Raw genomic sequence first — 20,080 nt, forward strand, 5'->3', positions numbered from 1 at the left:
TAGGAATTCAACCTAAATTTTTGTACTATTCATGCCAATAAAGGTATGCCCTCCTAAAATCTAAGATTAACTTAAAAAAAATCAGCAGGTTTTAAAATTAGGTAAATACACATTCAGATTAACAACAACAGATGGTATATTACACTGTATTATTATTTTTATTATTACCATTATCATTATTATTACCATCCTAGGACATCACATTTTGGGGTATTTAGACCAAAATACTAAATTTTGCTCTACAAGGGCCTGATATCCACTTACGAGGACATTATACTGCTACTGTTCTATCAAAATTTTAAATGAATATCCTCATTTGTGGCTCTTATTTTTTTTAAAAACAAAAATCAGGTAAAAAAAAAAAATCTGGTAATTCTTTGTTTTTACATTCATCGGGCCCCAGTATGCCCAAACATCAAATAGAAATTAAAAATGCATGCTGTGGAAGAGTTCAGGTCCTAGGAGGTTAATATTATTATTATTCACGTGGAAAATATTCAAGAAATTTGGCAGTCTTCTCAGGAGTGGACAACCCAGCCAGTTTCCCCCAAGGTGAATGAAAGGAAAGGGAACTGCAAGGAAACCACGATATACACCTCTGACTTCACAGGCCTCAGTTAGCATGTTAAATAATAAAGGTCATGACAGTACAGTTAAGAAAAGACTGAACAGGTATGGAAGTGCTACCAGGAAAAAGTCTCTTATGTCTCTCTAAAAAAAAGAACATGGCAGCACAGCTTAGATTTGCAAAGATGCATCTGAACAATTCACAGGATCTCTGGAATAATGTTACACAAGCCAAAGTGGAGATGTGTGGCCAAAATAGACAGCACGTTGTTTGGAAAAACAAACACAGCATATAGCACAAATCGCATACCAGCTGTGAGCACAGTGGTGGAGGGGTGATGATTTTGGCTTGTTTTGCAGCTGCGGTCGACCATGCACTCCTTTGTATACCAAAGAATCCTTGAGCTAAATGTGAGCCTGTCTGCCTGAGAGTGCAAGGTTGGCTAAAACTGCTTCTTATGGCAGGACAATGATCCCAAACACAGCAGCAAATCTAAAACCGAATGACTGAAAAAGTGTATCGAATGAGTTTAGTTTTAATCTTAATTAATACCATTGCCATTATGGCTTCTCGTGTTTGTAAATAAGTAGATCGATCCTGTTTGGGGTTTTTTTTAGCATTAGCAAAGTTTTTTTTTTATTACTCTGAGTCAGAGGAACATAAAATAGGATAAGGTGCACAACAAATGCCTCTTCACTGAGTTTGTTGACATTATTTTGCAACCACCAACTGTCAAAAAAACATGCCAGCATTGATGCTAAAAAGTGATACGCTTCAAGGCATTTATGATGGGCAATTATGAACAGTTTCTGCACTGGGACTGTAAATCCTGCCACATTTAATAACGCCAGTGTAGTTTTGCTTGAATTGAGTTTCTATGTCTCATCAACAGTAGACGAGCGAGACATATGAGCTGCATGATTAAATTATATAAAAGATTACACCACAATATTTCTATTACTTGCTGTATGCCACAAAATTATGCACTCAAAATCAATAATTTAAAAAAAAATGCTCATAGAGGAAGTCATACCTTCTGTTTTCAGAGATCAGAGTTGTACCTGCTGCACATTGATATACCGTACTGATATTTCTCAGCTAATGTGAGAACCACCACATGTTATAAAATATAGTAAAAATTCACGTTTTATATTCACTCACTGACCATTTTGTTAAATACAGCACCACCACTGGCCTGAACTGTTAATGCAAGGTAGGATGGATCCATGATTTGATTTCTCGAGGCAGAAATTGAGACTAATCACTTGTTTTGGGTGATCCTGTGTGACTTTGCCTTTGTTTCCTATTCTTAGCTGACAGGAGTGACACCGGTGTGGTCTTCTGGTGTAGCTCACATCTTTTTCAAGGTTCCACATGTTGTGCATTCACAGATGCTTATCTGCATACCTTGGTTGTAATGAGTGGTCATTTGAGTTAATGTTGCCTTCTTATAAGCTCACGTGATTGGCTGATTAGATATCTGCCATTATAAGAATGAAGTATGAATAAATAAGACTGAAGCTTCTCACACTTGGAATGGGCAATGCCTCTACCTGTCCTACACAGGGAAGACAAAGTTTAGCTGCACCTAGATAATAAATAGATACAATCTAAAACAAAAGGAAGGTTCAGTGAGAAATACAACTGGAATCTAGGTCAAACCACTTTTATTTTCCAGAGTATGATAGGCTTGTTTAAAGTCTCGTCTGAGTACGTGTGGAGAAAACAGGCTGAACGTACTTTTTCTGTGGAAGCACACGCAGACTGGTGGAGACATCCAGAACAAATGAGTCAACAGGCTCCTGACCACAGAGGCTAAAAGTGAACTGCTGAGCCACAAACATTAAAGTAGGCTGGTTCTGTTGTGAAACAGCACTTCAGAGTTCTCACATTGTTTTGCAGATGGAGTGAACTGTAAAAAAAGAAAAAGAAAAAGAAAGAAATCCAAAATTGGAGAAAGCTTTAAAGAATCCAAGAACTGCAGGCCTAAGTATTGTTTATTCACAGGGATAGGCTGTATAATGTGTCACATTGTTACTCACAGACAGCAATAACGCATGAATGTGTTTGAAGTTAGGTAAAGTAATACTAAGCCCTTTTGTTCACAAAGTACACCACAGCACACATTAGGCCTGTTGATGAGAAAACATGGCAACGTGATCAGAAATTCCTGTAAGAGGAACAAAAATGCTGCACAGTAATTCTATACGTGAAAAGTGAGCGCGAGAGCCCTCGGTGCGCCTGCTCGCTGCTGAAGTCAAAGTAAACTTTATTGTCATCTCCGCTACATACAGTCCAGTATATAGAGAGACGAGACGACGAGGCTCCAGTTACAGCAGTGCAAGTAAACAAACAATATATATAAGAAGAGTAAGCAAATAAATATACACTTTAGGACTCGGGGTAAAGGGATCAATAACAATTTAAAATTTATAATTTACAGTTTGATGATTTGAAGTCTCACACACAACCCGTCGAAAGGGGAGGAGAGTCCTGCTGCTTCCAAGTAGACCACATTTCATTCATAATGTTGTAAATCCAAGCCCATTATGTATTCATGATTTGAATCCTGGATTGTGTGAAATCCTCGAAATAAACCCTAGACAAAGTGAACTAAGTTGTAGGTTTATTAGGTTATGTTGTGGTGATCCCTGAGTTGGGGGGGTGGGTGTTCATACTGGAGTGTAAAATTAAAACCAATGGAAGATGGACAAGAAAAGTTCAAAGCCATCATGTCTTCAGTTTAGAAAAAAGAGAAAAGAAGAGGAGGAGAAACGAGCAAAAGATACAGGCGAGCAGATGTGTCATTGGATAATGGCAGGTCATCCTGAAACAATCAGAATCAGAATACTTTATTAATCCCTAAGGAAATAATGTAGGTTACAGTTGCTCCAAGAAGAAATAGTAAAAATACTAACAGACTAAACTCCAAACAATACATTATGTTACAGATTTTAATATTAATTAGTCGTTGTCAATTGTTGATTTGTCCTGTTGTATGATAAATTATGATGGCTGTCTGGTGGCTGTGTGTGTGTTTTATGTTAATGTACAATCCTTCGCCCAGGGCGCCAAACAGGCTAGGACCGCCACTGGGTGTTAGTGTGCAGCAAAGGCTTGTATGTGACTAGCTTCAAGTGTTTATAGCTTCTTTCTCAGTTCAATAGTCCACCTGAGGTTAATTTCAAACAGAACAAATGCTGTTTTACATGCCTTCGTGCATTTATAGAGGTCAACATAAGTAACAGCTCTGTGACATCCCTCATTCTCACCTGTATTAGTTATGTACAGTATTGTGCAAAGGTTTTGGGCCACTGTCGCTTTATATTTTGCAAAGAAAATGGGAAAATAGCGCAGTGGTTTATCGAAACATGTGCCAGCATACATGGAAATAAGATACTATATGAAAAAAAAACGGGCCTTGAAACACAACATTTTGTATAATCACCTTTATTCTTCAGCACAGGCTGAACTGTCTTAGCCAAGCTTTCTTGTAATTTCTTTAATTAGCCTTCAGGAATAGTTCTGCAGGTTTCTTAAAGTACATTCAAAACTCTACTACGAATGTTGGATGCCTTTTGTTGTGTTATCTGTCCAGATGATCCCACACTGCTTCAATAATGTTGAGGTCCAGGCTCTGGGGAGGCCAATCCATGACTGGCACTGTTAAAGTTTCTCTATCCCGGTATGCTTTTACTGCATTGGCAGTGTGTTTGGGATCATTGTCATGGTGAAAAAATGACCTTGTTGCCATTCAGATGCTTCCCAGCTGGTACTACCTGGTAGATCAAAATCTGATGACATAGAGCAAAGGGCCCAGGTCAGCCCAAAACCATGATAGAGCCTCCTCTGTGTTTTACAGATGATTGTAGAGTCTTACAGTTTACCTCTCTTCAGTTTAGATCTCTTCAATACGTGTTGATGACGGTTTGATCCAAAAATGTTAAATGTCAAGTTTAATCACTTCATAAGACCTTTTGCCTCTGGTTTGCAGTCTAGTTCTTGTGTAATTTGGCACACCTTTCTCACTGTTTCACTTCCTTAAGAATGGCTTTTTGACAGGACACCAAACTGAGATATGCCAAGTTTGCAGCTAATAGCTCTTAAGCAGTCACATTGTCAAACTATGTTATGTTTAGAATTTTTCATACATTCAACTCAATACATCGGGAATAGACACCTGAGACAAAGTGTCAAAAGATACCAATTAAAAGTTGCCATTTTTTGTGCTTTAACAATCTCCTTATAACCATAAAGCCCAGAGGAGGACTGCTCGAGAGGACTCTTTAAAAAATGACATTAAGAAATAAAGAGTTAAAATAAAATAAATTAACGAACGTCTGGCTCCTTGGAAGCAAATTAAAAGCAAATGATGCGTGGCTCCAGACTGTTGCACAGTACCTTAGATAGGAGGGTTAGATTTGTGTCACCGTCAGTTGGTCAACGCCACCTTTTCTGGGAAGACGAGCTTATATCTAATTTCTGCTTGTGACTCACATTGTCAGAGGCTTAGTCTCTTTTATGTGTGTGAGCAGGTCAGCTGATAAAGTTTGGCTTTAAAATGATCTCATATCAAGCAAAATTAAAGAGAAGAGGCGTTCCTTCAAAATAATAGCATTTGTGGAAGAGGGAAGTTTCTGCTGTTTTCTTGTTCTTTATGTATTTATTTACATAAATGTAATGTGATTTAATGTATAAATTAATGACATTTGCATAACATTACATTTTAATTTAATTTAGGTTTTAATATATTGACTTGTGTGTGCTCAAATGGATTATTACATCGATATAAATGAGGAAAAAGCGGTTCTTTCCTTTTGAAAAGGTAGCACAGTTTGAGGTTTTTTTTAAAAAACAAAAAAAACGTTTCTTATTTCTCCATTTCATCAACTAACAACTGCAGCTATGGATCACCACCAAAACGTGGTAACTAAAGGCTTTTATTCTGGCTCAAAGGGAGCGGAAATCATATTAGTTTGTCTCTTCAAACTTGGCGGTCGGTGGGCGTTACTAAAGGCTCAGAAGTCCATCAACTAGACCACATTACACCATTTTGCTGTTTGCCAACCCTATACAGAAGAAGAAGAAGAACTAGACCATATAAACGTCGGCAGGAGGTGAGAGAAGAAAACGTGACAGCATGCCGGTAAACAAGCAGTCGGGCAGCAGGATGAGAGTGACAGAAGTGGAGGAGTTTGTGAGAAATCCACCGCCAGGTTTCTCTGTGGAGACTCTCGGATCGGGTTACCGAGTCCGCTGCAACGAGGAGAAGAGCCTGGTGCTCATCGACGACTTCCAGTCCTGCGGGAAGAAGTTCGTTTTCCACAACTCGCTGGGAAGGTGAGAAAAGACAGAAATGCACACCCAAATGTATATTCATTTATTTATGCGTTCATATGCACAAGCAATGAATATGAAACTCTTTCTGTTTTGCTTTTGGCCACAGAAAAGTGAAAATGCACAACTTGTGGGAATACAGCAGCACGAGGAAGAGTCTGCTGTCCAAGGAGATCTATCTGCTGATTTCAGCCTGCGAAGAACAATCCTCAGTGAGCAACAAAAAGGCAGCCAGAGAACTCAGCGGTAAGTGTTTCCCTACACACAAGCTGTCATCTAACAGTAATTACACACAGTACAAAGAGCTGACAGTGGTGAAAACAACTCCGTATGTTACAGCTGTGGGCTGCTCGCTGGCACAGCTGACTCATGCAGGCCTCCAGATTTGGGTGGAGTTCACATTACAGTGAAAGCTTGCTTCTTACACCATGTTTCTGCGCAAACTCTCTCCTTTTCTGACTTTTTTACTCTTTCCTCATGAACTTTCAGTGGTGAAGCAGTATGTGGTGTGCATCGATGGCAACGAGCCGTTCACCAAGTGGCAGCTGGAGAGAGGCATGGATGGGACCATCTCTTCTGTTGCTGGAGAAAGCTACAGAGTGGATGTGAGCAGGACTTCATGGTGCTTCTGTTGCACGAGCCTCTTTTATTCAGAATCACTATATGTTACCTTTCCCTTCATTTCAGATTGACCTGACTGAAGAAATGGAGAGCTGGGCAGCAAAAAACCTCATATCTGACGACCTCATGAAGGTCAAGCCCGTGTGGAGAGACGCCTCCTTCACCCTCAAATATTATTCTGATGCTCTGTTTGACTTTCCACACTGGCTTGGCTTCAGCAAAAGAACATTTAAGGTGCGTCTCTAATTGTTCTTATCAGATCTTAAACTAAATCCATGTTTTTGAGTCTCTTTAGGTTTTTGTCTAACTTTGCTTTTCTTGCATCTGTTCTTATTACAGTTGAGAATGACATGAGCCAGCTGAGGATGAAGAACGATACGAAGTTGAGTTTAACTGTTCACTTTAACCGGAGCTTGTTTTTGCATCTTCAGTAAAATAGATGAATGGTTAAAATATCATCCTGCCAGACCGACGGCTTTCCTACCTCTAGATTTTTTAGGATCTGAGTCCAGATATTCTGTCTGTTCAGTGGGTGGAAACTACTGACAAGGACTGAAAAAGACTTTCTGAATGTCATAAAGATTGTTTTAACACAATATGTGTATAAAACTTCTTTTGTGTGCCTGTAAATATTAATTTTTTACACGATTTTTAACTACTGTATGTACTGTAAGGAGGGTTTAAAGTAGTCAAATCTGTGCTGCTGCAAAATGAAATGCTCGTACTTTTGCACTAAAAAAAGATATTTGTTCATGACAATTGCTTGTTTGTTTTTCTTTAAAAAAGCAATAAATGCTTTAATAGCAAAAAATCTTGTATTTCAGTGCATAATGAAGAATTCCCTTTGGGTCTGTATTTTATGGTTCGGGTCTATGAACAATGATATTCCAGGTAATGGTGTGCTTCTTGTGACAATGGGACCCAAACGAAATGTAGTTGTATTTTACATTTTTTTGGCAGAGAGTTGACGTAAACAGGAATGTGTTTGATGTGTTATTTTAATGTTGTAAGACTCAGAGTTATTGCTTTGTCTCTAAAGCTCTCTGGCGACAGTCAGTTGCTTTTTCCACCGCAAAAGTAGCATTTTGATCTCTAAAAACACAAATTCTCTCTCTAGCGGGAAAGCATTTTCTAATCACCCCCTCTAATATCAGTACAACATGTCTAAAAAAATTTAGACTGCATCTATTTTGACCTGACTCCAACGCGATCGTAAGTGTTGCAGCTTTACATTAGTAAATTCTTCCGACATCCACCTGAACTTATTGTTCTGCCATGTTGGACCTGCGATATCAACATTATAGGAGGGGCTCAGGTTTTTGCTGAAGACTGTAAAAAAGTTGTACAACTAATTTCACCTAAAGCATGATAAGGTAGCAACAGGATGAGTGAGAGGTCCAGGTCAGAGGGGCTAGTTTGTGAAAGTGAGGCCCAGGAGGCACCGATCAGCTACAGCAGCTTATGAAACAAAGCTACGATTAAGGCTTCAATTGATCTCCACCCATCATTCCTGAATAGGGGAAAACTACCCTTAGAGATAAAACTCTTTGTATCAGGTTGTAAACATGTGCGATAAGGTTGTTTAGTTCAATGCAATTTTAATTATGTCACTAAATCACAACAACAGTCGTAGATATATTGGTTTACATATTGCCAGATTAAAGATGTAGATCTAAACAATGTGGTGACCCCTGGTAAATAAAGGAGCAGCCAAAAATAGACAATTGAGGCTTTTGAGATGGGAGCCTATGGGTATTGACTCCACTCCAGGAACTACAGGTTTTTGCACTTCTTTGCTGGCTTTGCTTTTCAGCAACAGATTGTAGTAACATAGTTGTCTTGTCTATCGTTTTGAAATAACTTCTCTAACCTTTTTACATATGAATATATTGTGTGTCCACACACCTTTGGACATATAATGTAAGCACCACTAAATTCAGAAGCAGGTGTGATTTTGTTCTTCTCAGAAACATACTATGATCTACAAGCAGAGAGCAAACGCTGCTCTCATCTGTTTGCCTTTATATCATAAATTAAATTCTCTGTGTGGGTGTGCAATGTTTACACTGTCCTTTACATTCATTTATGAATCAGACATGACATTAATACTAAGAAAGTGTGATAAGCATCCATGCAAATGCGACCAGAACAAGCGTAAACACAAGCTGTTATTAGCACATTTTGAGGTCACCTGCGACAAGAGCCTAGGAAACAATCACAGATCATTTACAGACAGCAGAGCTGAAATGGCTGTGACAGCAACAAAGCACGCAGATTTCTGAGTGCCTGAAACTTTTTAAGTGTTTGAGGAACAAAGATGAGAAGGAAAGTCAGGAAATGCTGACAACACTCTCTTAATACAGTGCAGTAAACAATAAAGCACGTTTGACAAAGTCGGTCTCGTGTAATAAACACATACTTCACAAGACGCGTTATTTATGTTTTTTGTCTTATAGTTTCCTTCAGTACACTCATTTATTTATTTATTTTAAATAAAACAAAAACAAAAAGACAGCAGGGATATTATACCATCAGAGATGAGCATATCTCTGTATGGTTGACGCTGTACTTCAGAGAATTTCACAAACCTTTTTCCGTGTTTGCCTTTGCTACTCAGAGACACACAGGAACCGTGGGAACAGAGCAGGAAATGGCATTCAGTAAAAGGACGGCCAAGGAAGAACGGTGACTGGCAGTAGTTGGAAAATGATTAATGACGGAAGTGTGTAAAAGTATGAATTTAGCTAAAGTAGTGCAAATGTTGTTCGCTTATCCCCAACAATACGTGCACTGTAGCCTGTGATATGTACTCAAACCAATTGGTCACCAGGTCACTTGATCCATAGCCTTTAAAAAGAGGTTATGAAGGGAGTAGCACCATTTAGGGGTCTTATCAGTGATTATTTAGATGCAATTAGTTGCAATCATTTAACAAAATATACATGTCTTGCTTGTGAAACATGAGATCTGTTGGCTTTTCTGTCTACATGATAGAAAATGTTCGGGCAAATGAAATAAAGTGTAGATGACAGGCTGATTTTTTCCCCTATTTTTTGTCTTTTCATTCAAGATTGAGCCATTATCCATCCATTCCCTCTATTTATACTCATTAGGCTTGCAGGGGACGGGGCTGGAGCCTATCCCAGCTACTACAGGGCAATACTGGACAGGTGTTACTCTCATGTCTGCCTCTGTGACGCAGAAAGCAGACATGAGCCATTAGGTGAGTTAGAAATATTAGAGATAACTTTGTGTCTGCTGCAGTGTACCTGTGAAAACTCATGTAATGGATGATGTGTGGAACATCAGGTATTATTGTCATACTGTAACTATTCACTGTTCGTTACAGATGAATTTGATAACTATGCCTGCTGTCTCAGAGACTTCACATTTTCTGCATGATGATGGAGAGTCCTTATTTCTTCTACCAGCACTCTATGTGCTGTATGTGTTTATTTTTTGCTTTTATGAAGAATTATAACATTTTTGTGTGTTTCTTGTCTCTGATCATATATTTTTACTTTGATTTTGGTGTTTCTTTTTCCATTTCCTCTTTTATTAGATTTCATTTATAAATGGTAAATGGCCTGCATTTGTATAGCGCTTTTCTAGTCCATAGGACCCCAAAGCGCTTTACACTACATTCAGTCATTCACCCATTCACACACACATTCACACACTGGCGATGGCAAGCTACATTGTAGCCACAGCTGCCCTGGGGCGCACTGACATAAGTGTATAAGCCTCTGGAGTGTTAAAGTCTCTCCTACAGAACAACATTTGATCATTTAATGCACTGAACTAACTGAGCTCTCACTTTGCTGGGTAAATGTTTTGTCTACAGAATGCAATGGAAAACATAAAAAATAATGAAAACCTATTTCCAAAACACTGCTGTCAGATATTCTGATTTTTTTTAATGAACAGTTTAATACAAATAATCAGTTAACAGCAATAAAAAGAGATGAACCAATGTCTGCTTCCTTTCAAACAGAGACAAAAAAATCACTTGCCAAAATTGCTTTAAACTCCTGAATTTATCAAGATCAAGTGAGTGCTTTGATCCAGTCTGCCTCACACTGTCCCCCAGTGGGTGCATTTGACCCCAGCAGTGAGAGCCCGCTCAGAGTTCGCCTCCCCACCTTACCAGGTAAATCAAAATCGATATTGGCAGCATAGCGGTGAGGTGGTTAGCACTGTGACTCTCTCAATGCATGTTAGCGTAACTAGTTATTTCTAAAGTGGCTCAAGTTTGAACAGAGACTGGAGCCTGTGCAGGAATGGCAAAACATGAGCGATATGTGATTTGTAAATGTGATCTGAAGTTAAATAAAGCAACAATATAACAGCAGTTCTAAGGGACTGTTTGAGATATAATGTGTCACATAGGACCCTTCAGAATGACATGCAGCAAGTTTGAAGCAGAAATAGTATTTCATTAACAAGATATAGGCCACAATCACTTTTTGGCAGGCTGAAAATGGCTTATTATCAATGTTAATGTTCCTTTACAGGTTATCCAGCAGTTCTAAGGGACTGTTTGAGATGTAATATTTGACATATGACCCTTCTAAATGAAATCCGCCAAGTTTGAAGCAGAAATATTGTTTCAGTGACAAGTTATAGGCCACAATCACTTTTTGGCAGCTTGAAAATGGCATATTATCAGTTTTATTGTTCCTGTACAAGTTATTCAGCAGTTCTTGGAGAGTTTTTGGGATATAATATATCACATGTAACCCTTCTGGAATATATCCAACAAGTTTGAAGCCGAAATATTGTTTCAGTGACAAGTTATAGGCCACAATCACTTTTTGGTAGCGCTAAAATGCCATGTTCTCAGTCGTTATTCTGAACAAACAAGAAAGAGTCATGGTGATACTGGCACAATAGGTCTTTATTGTTTTAACTACTATTCGACAGTCTTATAACAAATATGAACAACGAGAGTAGACATACTAAACCTGTGGGCATTAATTATTCCATCGTGATGCGTGTAGTCATTCGTGACTGCGCTACACACTGAAAGCAACCTTCTGATAAGCGTCATAATTCGGTTACAAGAAACGTTAAAGCTCCATAAATGCATACCTTTGCCTAATAACAAAGGCATAAATGTGTTTGGGTTTTTTTTCCCCCACGTTATATCAGTTGCACGAAAGTAGCTGGCAACGCAAGTAATCCGGGCGCTTTAAGCTTTAAGCAGCTGCGCGCTCCCGCGGACGGCAATCAGTTTCTAGCAGACAATCACTTTTTGGCACAACACCTGCAATAAGTCGGACTCGTTCCCGGTGGGTGATGGGCTCCGCCAGGGCTGCCCTTTGTCTCCGGTTCTGTTCATAATTTTTATGGACAGGATTTCTAGGCGCAGCCAAGTGGCGGAGGGCTTTCGCTTTGGTGGCCTCAGAATCTCATCTCTGATTTTTGCAGATGATGTGGTTCTGTTGGCTTCATCGGGTGAGGGCCTCCAGCTCGCACTGGAGCGGTTCGCAGCTGAGTGTGAAGCAGCGGGAATGAGGATCAGCACCTCCAAATCTGAGGCCATGGTTCTCAGCCGGAAAAGGGTGGAGTGCCCACTCCGGGTCGGGGATGAGTTCCTGCCCCAAGTGGAGGAGTTCAAGTATCTCAGGGTCTTGTTCGCGAGTGATGGGAGAAGGGAGCCGGAGATCGACAGACGGATTGGGGCTGCAGCTGCAGTAATGCGGACGCTGCACCGGTCCGTCGTGGTGAAGAGGGAGCTGAGTGTAAAAGCGAAGCTCTCAATTTACCGGTCGATCTACGTCCCTACCCTCACCTATGGCCACGAGCTGTGGGTAGTGACCGAAAGAACGAGATCGCGGATACAAGCGGCAGAAATGAGCTTCCTCCGAAGGGTGGCTGGCCTCTCCCTTAGAGATAGGGTGAGAAGTTCGGCCATCCGGGAGGGGCTCAGAGTAGAGCAGCTGCTGCTCCACATCGAAAGGAGCCAGCTGAGGTGGTTCGGGCACCTGACAAGGATGCCCCCTGGGCGCCTCCTGGGTGAGGTGTTCCAGGCATGTCCCACCGGGAGGAGGCCCCGGGGCAGACCCAGGACACGCTGGAGAGATTATATCTCTCGGCTGGCCTGGGAACGCCTTGGTATTCCCCCGGATAAGCTGGAGGAGGTGGCTGGGGAGAGGGAGGTCTGGGCCTCTTTGCTTAGGCTGCTGCCCCCGCGACCCGGCCCCGGACAAAGTGGATGAGGATGGATGGATGGATTATGCAAAATCTTCCTTCTTCTTCAATCTTTCCTTCTGAGAAGCTGGAATCGGCCGCTGGCGTCTTTGAACAGGATGAGTTAAAAGGTTGAATCACCTGATCAAGCAGCTATGGATCACCTCCATAGCGCGGTAACTAAAGGCTTTTATTTTGGCTCAAAGGGAGCGGAAATCATATCAGTTCATCTCTTTAGACTTGGTGGTCGGTGGGCGTTACTAAAGGCTCAGAAGTCCATCAACTAGACCACATTACACCATTTTGCTGTTTGCCAACCCTATACAGAAGAAGAACTAGACCACATAAACGTCGGCAGGAGGTGAGAGAAGAAAACGTGACAGCATGCCGGTAAACAAGCAGTCGGGCAGCAGGATGAGAGTGACAGAAGTGGAGGAGTTTGTGAGAAATCCACCGCCAGGTTTCTCTGTGGAGACTCTCGGATCGGGTTACCGAGTCCGCTGCAACGAGGAGAAGAGCCTGGTGCTCATCGACGACTTCCAGTCCTGCGGGAAGAAGTTCGTTTTCCACAACTCGCTGGGAAGGTGAGAAAAGACAGAAATGCACACCCAAATGTATATTCGTTTATTTATGCGTTCATATGCACAAGCAATGAATATGAAACTCTTTCTGTTTTGCTTTTGGCCACAGAAAAGTGAAAATGCACAACTTGTGGGAATACAGCAGCACGAGGAAGAGTCTGCTGTCCAAGGAGATCTATCTGCTGATTTCAGCCTGCGAAGAACAATCCTCAGTGAGCAACAAAAAGGCAGCCAGAGAACTCAGCGGTAAGTGTTTCCCTACACACAAGCTGTCATCTAACAGTAATTACACACAGTACAAAGAGCTGACAGTGGTGAAAACAACTCCGTATGTTACAGCTGTGGGCTGCTCGCTGGCACAGCTGACTCATGCAGGCCTCCAGATTTGGGTGGAGTTCACATTACAGTGAAAGCTTGCTTCTTACACCATGTTTCTGCGCAAACTCTCTCCTTTTCTGACTTTTTTACTCTTTCCTCATGAACTTTCAGTGGTGAAGCAGTATGTGGTGTGCATCGATGGCAACGAGCCGTTCACCAAGTGGCAGCTGGAGAGAGGCATGGATGGGACCATCTCTTCTGTTGCTGGAGAAAGCTACAGAGTGGATGTGAGCAGGACTTCATGGTGCTTCTGTTGCACGAGCCTCTTTTATTCAGAATCACTATATGTTACCTTTCCCTTCATTTCAGATTGACCTGACTGAAGAAATGGAGAGCTGGGCAGCAAAAAACCTCATATCTGACGACCTCATGAAGGTCAAGCCCGTGTGGAGAGACGCCTCCTTCACCCTCAAATATTATTCTGATGCTCTGTTTGACTTTCCACACTGGCTTGGCTTCAGCAAAAGAATATTTAAGGTGTGTCTCTAATTGTTCTTATCAGATCTTAAACTAAATCCATGTTTTTGAGTCTCTTTAGGTTTTTGTCTAACTTTGCTTTTCTTGCATCTGTTCTTATTACAGTTGAGAATGACATGAGCCAGCTGAGGATGAAGAACGATGCAAACTTGAGTTTAACTGTTCACTTTAACTGGAGCTTGTTTTTGCATCTTCAGTAAAATAGATGAATGGTTGAAATATCATCCTGCCAGACTGACGCCTTTCCTCTGGAGATTTTAGGATCTGAGTCCAGATATTCTGTCTGTTCAGTGGGTGGAAACTACTGACAAGGACTGAAAAAGACTTTCTGAATGTCATAAAGGTCGTTTTGTGTGTGCAAATATTTGTTTTTACATGATTTTTAATTGTTGTTTTGTTTGAGAGGTTTTATAGTGATCAAATTTGTGCTGCTGCACAATAAAATGTTTACAGATTTTGTAATGTCAAATCAATATTTGTTTGTGAGAATTATTTTATTATTTTTCCAAAAAAATGCAATGAATCTATTAAACAGTGTTTTTTAATGCAACAGAGATCCAGGAGCTAAATTATTCATGTGGAAAGGTTACATGACACAAACTCATTTAAGGGATAAGCAGAAGAGCAGTTGCAGCGTTAGTGATGGTTTCCACATATTCTTTATAGTCGCTGCCGTAGAAGCGCACCAGCAGGTAGTTGGCAATGCCAATGACACACATCAGGGAAAGGAAGGTGATGACCCGTTTTCCAAACAGGTAACCTGGGGTGCTGTACAGATGTGAAAAATTAATGCGATACTGCTTCTAAACACATAGAATACATGCTACTGGGTCTGTAGGAATTTACCTTTGAGAGGTTTGTCCCAAGTATCCAACAAAGTACTTCTGCCTGACGACGAGATAGATGATCCCAGCGAAAGCAGCGGGAGCTTCAAACAGAGGACAGAAAAAGATTCTGTATCTGGTTTCATAATACGCTGTGGGTCTTATATGGTTTAGGTCTTTTTCCACTTAGTCAATCTCGACTCTGTGGCACAAACAGTAATATTTCAGCTAATAGTGTGCTTCATTCTTGTGACATCTGCACCCAAACAGAGCGTAGGCCCATTTTGCATTTTACTGGAGAGAGCTCATAAGTACAAAACACCCTGACCAACTCACACTGCACGCACTGTTTTCGAGGAAAAATCCAGTTATCCAATCCTATACTATTGAATGTTGCGGATCGCCCCGTGCGAGGGGCTGCATGGCGCTAATGCGTTAACGATCGTGCTAACGCGTTGACGTTGTGCAGCGCTTGCACAGGGCGATCCGCAGTAACTCGCTAACGGAGATTTCCCGTGTTAATGCGGTTATGGCGTTAACGTCATTTTAACGAGATTAATGCTGACAGCACTAATGATAAGGTATTTTAGGTAAGGTCAGGCAATACAGAGAAACAGGCCAACAAGTAAAGAGAAAAGTTTAGTGGTCAGACGAGAGATAAAATAAGCTATTTGCTCGCAATGGCAAAAGGTCAAACATGGTGGTGGTAGCATCACGCTCTGAGGGTGTTTTGCCTCCAGCAGTACTGGTATATTTCACAAAGTGGATGGAATAATGAAAAAGAAGGATTACATCCAAATTCTTGAACGTCATCTTAAATCAGCAGCAAGACGGTTAAAACTTGTTGAAAAACTGTTAGGTGTTTGAACAGGACAACGATAACAAACACACATCGAAACTGATTTCGATGTGTGTTTGCTAAATGGCTAACATTGAACAGGCTAACAGCCCTGACCTCAACCCTATACCCTAAGCCAGGACGGTGCCAGGAAATCAGCCAATTTAAATGCAATCTACCAATCCTTCCAACAAGACTTGTCAAATATCCAACCAGAGTTATTCCAGAAGGTTCTTGATGGCTACCAAAAGCATCTGGTTGAGGTCCAAATTACTAACATTAACATTTAGTTCAATTTTAGTGGGGTATATATTGGAGCTTGTATCTAAACTTTTGACCATGTGTGGATTACAAAGAATCCAAAATAAATTCAAACAAATCACTACACACAGAAAAAAGAACAGTTGAAAGAAATCATTAAAAGCTCCAAATTAGCATGACATTCATTCCCATGATGAGTTGATGTAAACTCTGGACCACAACTCTGGCTTGAACCACAGGTTGGTATTTTAAGCTCCCAGTCTGCTGACATGGGAATATATGGACTCCATATATTCCCATGTCAGCAGACTGGACTCCATATTATGGAGACTAACTTGCTGTTGGATCCAGCCTCAAGTAGCCACTAGAGGAACTGCATTTTATGTCAGCACTTGTGCTTGCGCTTTATTTTATTTTATCGGTTTGGCCTAAAGCTTATCCTTAAATTGTAGCAGCATGATCCACAGAAGGTTAATGTCAGTAAAGTCATGTGCAGATCTGACTTTCTACCTTTGAAAAACAGCAGCGTTTCAGGCATATTGGATTGTGTTGTGTTGTATTGTACAAGGAGAGAACAAACACTTTTCTAAATGTTTGCTTTTGTTTCCTGTGTGGGTGTGCACTGTTTACAGCCTCCTTTACATTCATGAATGATTACCTTGACTGAGACACAGACCAGCACACCACATTACTGCCAAGAAAGTGGGGTAAGCATCCATGCAGTTGCGACTAGAGAAGAAGTTTAAACAAAAGCTGTTATTAGCACATTTCAAGGCAAGTGTGAAGAAACTATGAAGCAATGGCAGATTAGTTAAAGGCAGAAGAACTGGAACGCCTGAGTCCCAAAATCTAGCATTTTGTGAGGTTTTTGTTGTAATTGTTGTGGAAGACACTTTGAAATGATAGTTTCCAAATTACCAAGTACTTCACAAAGGTTGAAGCATAGTTTATTAAAAACAACAATTTGCTTTACTATTTTTCTGCTTCTTTGTAAAGGAATGAATTAGCATGTTGAAGATCAATCGAACAAACTTCTTGACATGTCATTGCAACTGTATAGATGGAACAGATATATGAGAGGTTGGCCTTAAATCAGGGGTGTCGAACTCCAGGCCTCGAGGTCCTGCAGGTTTTAGATCTCACCCTGGGTCAACACACCTGAATCAAGTGATCAGTTCATTACCAGGCCTCTGGAGAACTTCAGGACATGTTGAGGAGGTAATTTATCCATTTAAATCAGCTGTGTTGGATCAAGGAAACATCTAAAACCTGCAGGGCACCGGCCCTCGAGGCCTGGAGTTCAACACATCATTGTTATTTCACCATCAAGTATTCAAATAAGGTCAGCGCCAGCCAGCTCTTTCCCCAACCGGGGAGGGTTCAAGCAAATGAGGACTGCCTCTGGATAGAGTTAACATTTGGTGGATTATGAGGCCGAATGGAAAGCCTATTAGGAAACAAATGTGATATTGTTTCAGTTCGCTGGTATTGATGTTGCAATAGAGAACTAATTGTTGAAGAAAGAGCACTCACTTGGCACAAGACACTCGCTCAAAAGCTGATGTGCGGGTATTATGGTTCTTGCATTCCCTCTCCACCTTCTGTGCGAAAAAAGCTTAAAAACAGAGAGTCAAGATTAAGCATTTGTGATGTGAGCGATACATTTCCAGTCACTGGGTTAGAGTTTCTCACCATTCTGAAGCACGCTGACAAGAGTGACGATGACCAGGAGGTAGATGTTTTCCACCACTTTGTTGGAGTCCATGATTATCCTGTGAGCTTTAGGAGCAGGTGTTTGCTGGGCTGAAAGAGACAAAGATTGTCTTTCACATCCAAACAGGCGTATTTAAAGTCAGTAGCAAATCATAAACCTGATCTCTCCCTTCATGACATCACGTTGTCCCATCCCACATACACACTTGTTTGTGGCTTCCCCTTTATGTAAATGATGCTCTGGTTTAATACAGAGGGCTGCAAACAACTTTGCTGCTACTTCCTCTGTGTGCTTGTGTAAGACCGGATTTCATGTAAAGGCCTGGCTTGATGTTTTGCAAAATTATTTGCATCACTATTACGCTATGTGTCACCTCTCATTACTCCCAGTAATTATATACATGAGTAGTGTTATGAACAGACACTTAAAGTATTTCTGGCAATAAATAATCAAGACCATGTATGGAGAATGTGTCAACATATACAACACAGTGCAAAAGGTTTGATTTAACCCTCGTTTCTTTATATTTTGCCTCAAAAGAGACAGACTTTCTATATACATTTGTTGTTATTTATATTATTTTAAAATAGTATATTTTGGTACTTTGTCATTTGTTCCAGTTTCTTTAGTTAAATGTATGAAACATGTCAAAGATGACACAGTTTGGCATACATAACATTTTATTTTTGTACCAAGAAGGTGATTCCCAAGGAGCTGTTAGCTGAAAACTTAGCATTTTACAGCACAGTGTGCAAGTAGAGGACAAATTTACAACAGGTGAACAGTATGTGAAACTGTCAAAAAAAGAAGAAAAATCCACCTGACACAGCACCGAGAGATGCATTTAGCCCTTCATGATCCATTCACGACCCATTGTCTTCAATGAAGTTTCATCAGAAATGGTTTCAGTGGAAGGGAGGCTGTCAAGACATGGCAATAACAACACACAAGAGCTTTGAATGTCCTTCGGGAAGACTTCTGAGTTATTCCTGAAGGCTACTTTACGAAAGTTTGTCGAAAAGAGTTCAGGATGTGTTGAAGAATAAAGTTTGTTGGAATTGTACAAACTCTTTTTTGCCTTATATATAGTAATTCCGAGTATGTTTGCAGATGTTTCAATTAATTGCCGACCTATTTTCTAGTTTCCTAGAAAAACGTCAATTACAGCATACTGTATAACACAACATCCATTTAAAATGAAGGTACCACCCCCAGAAACAATGTAATCATTTTTTATCCTACAAGAGTAAAAGTAGAGTAAAAATAGAGCTGGCTTATTCTTATTCTGATTTGACCCACTTACAGTCAAATAGCACCTGCGTGCGCCTTTCAAAGGAAATGCAACGTCCTCGCTGATTTTTTTAAATCTCTTTTCAAAACTTTATACTGAATGACTTTGATGCATTCTCGTATCGACTAAATCCAAATAAAGACGTCCTCCGCCCTACAAAACCCCAAACCCGAAGATATCCAGAGACTAATGTCGTTCTTAATTAAAAAATGTTTTTGCACACCTCTTCCTAACACCTACAGTGTAACACCGAACATGTTTATAATGCCTTTGGTTTACAAACACCAGTGAAGATGAGCTGGACTAAGGAGCTAGCTTAAAACATGCTGTTCGGTGTCAGCTGTCGGGGAACGAATCGCTAACGTTAAAGTTATTTTAGGAACGTCATGTCGCCAGGAACAAAAGTACCATTATCATCTCCTGATTCGTTTGCTATCCATTTGTCATATACATATGATGATGATTCTTGGCCGCAAATCCCATATGGTCTAGCGGTTAGGATTCCTGGTTTTCACCCAGGCGGCCCGGGTTCGACTCCCGGTATGGGAACGCCCTTTTTCCTCGAGTTTCTTTTTTTTTTTTTTTACATATCGTCACGTAAGCAGACGCAGGGTGCTTTATATAAAAACTTCACCCTACAAAACGACAGGACCACACACGCAGACAGCTTTCCTTTAATAAGTGCTTAATTTTAAATTTCCTCACCAATAAATGACACAACCAAAGGGTTGCCAATGCTAATGCTGTATCTTATTTAAAGCTTATCACCTGGCTGTGTAAAACATGCACCCAATAAACAGTTCTGAAACAAAGCTGCAGCCACCAAATGCAAATTATTTGTGGCTGGTAGTAAATTTACCCGCTACCAACCAGCATTTCCTGAGATTCTCTTGCGAATATGGTATATCATTAAATTGTTTATTGTTAAAAACAACAAGTGTGCAGTATGGTACTCAACCAATAACTGGGTACTTGAATGACCTGAAACCAGCCCATTT

General features: G+C 40.5%; 3 protein-coding genes and 1 non-coding gene across 4 annotated transcripts; 3 read left to right on the forward strand and 1 right to left on the reverse strand.

Moving 5' to 3' along the window:
- The first annotated feature begins 5,546 nt into the window (after positions 1-5,546).
- On the forward strand, positions 5,547-7,337 carry LOC113031149 (mesenteric estrogen-dependent adipogenesis protein-like). Its single transcript, XM_026183081.2, has 5 exons — positions 5,547-5,908; positions 6,015-6,151; positions 6,395-6,510; positions 6,593-6,760; positions 6,866-7,337. Exons 1-5 carry the CDS (start codon positions 5,709-5,711, stop codon positions 6,878-6,880), a joined length of 636 nt encoding a protein of 211 aa, XP_026038866.2. The 5' UTR covers positions 5,547-5,708; the 3' UTR covers positions 6,881-7,337.
- A 5,626-nt stretch (positions 7,338-12,963) lies between these two features.
- On the forward strand, positions 12,964-14,704 carry LOC113031150 (mesenteric estrogen-dependent adipogenesis protein-like). Its single transcript, XM_026183082.2, has 5 exons — positions 12,964-13,302; positions 13,409-13,545; positions 13,789-13,904; positions 13,987-14,154; positions 14,260-14,704. Exons 1-5 carry the CDS (start codon positions 13,103-13,105, stop codon positions 14,272-14,274), a joined length of 636 nt encoding a protein of 211 aa, XP_026038867.2. The 5' UTR covers positions 12,964-13,102; the 3' UTR covers positions 14,275-14,704.
- alox5ap (arachidonate 5-lipoxygenase-activating protein) lies at positions 14,630-18,767 on the reverse strand. The gene is made up of 6 exons (XM_026183083.2): positions 18,612-18,767; positions 17,770-17,880; positions 17,611-17,692; positions 16,736-16,806; positions 15,001-15,082; positions 14,630-14,922 (listed from the first exon to the last, which is right to left on the reverse strand). The coding sequence occupies exons 1-6, from the start codon at positions 18,652-18,654 to the stop codon at positions 14,760-14,762; spliced, it is 552 nt and encodes a 183-aa protein (XP_026038868.1). The 5' UTR covers positions 18,655-18,767; the 3' UTR covers positions 14,630-14,759.
- A 792-nt stretch (positions 18,768-19,559) lies between these two features.
- On the forward strand, positions 19,560-19,631 carry trnae-uuc (transfer RNA glutamic acid (anticodon UUC)). Its single transcript has one exon. It is a non-coding gene; the product is annotated as a tRNA-Glu (tRNA).
- The last annotated feature ends 449 nt before the right edge of the window (positions 19,632-20,080 follow it).

This window comes from Astatotilapia calliptera, chromosome 10 (genome assembly GCF_964374335.1).
Source record: "Astatotilapia calliptera chromosome 10, fAstCal68.1, whole genome shotgun sequence".
In the NCBI taxonomy this organism is placed as follows: Eukaryota; Metazoa; Chordata; class Actinopteri; order Cichliformes; family Cichlidae; genus Astatotilapia; species Astatotilapia calliptera.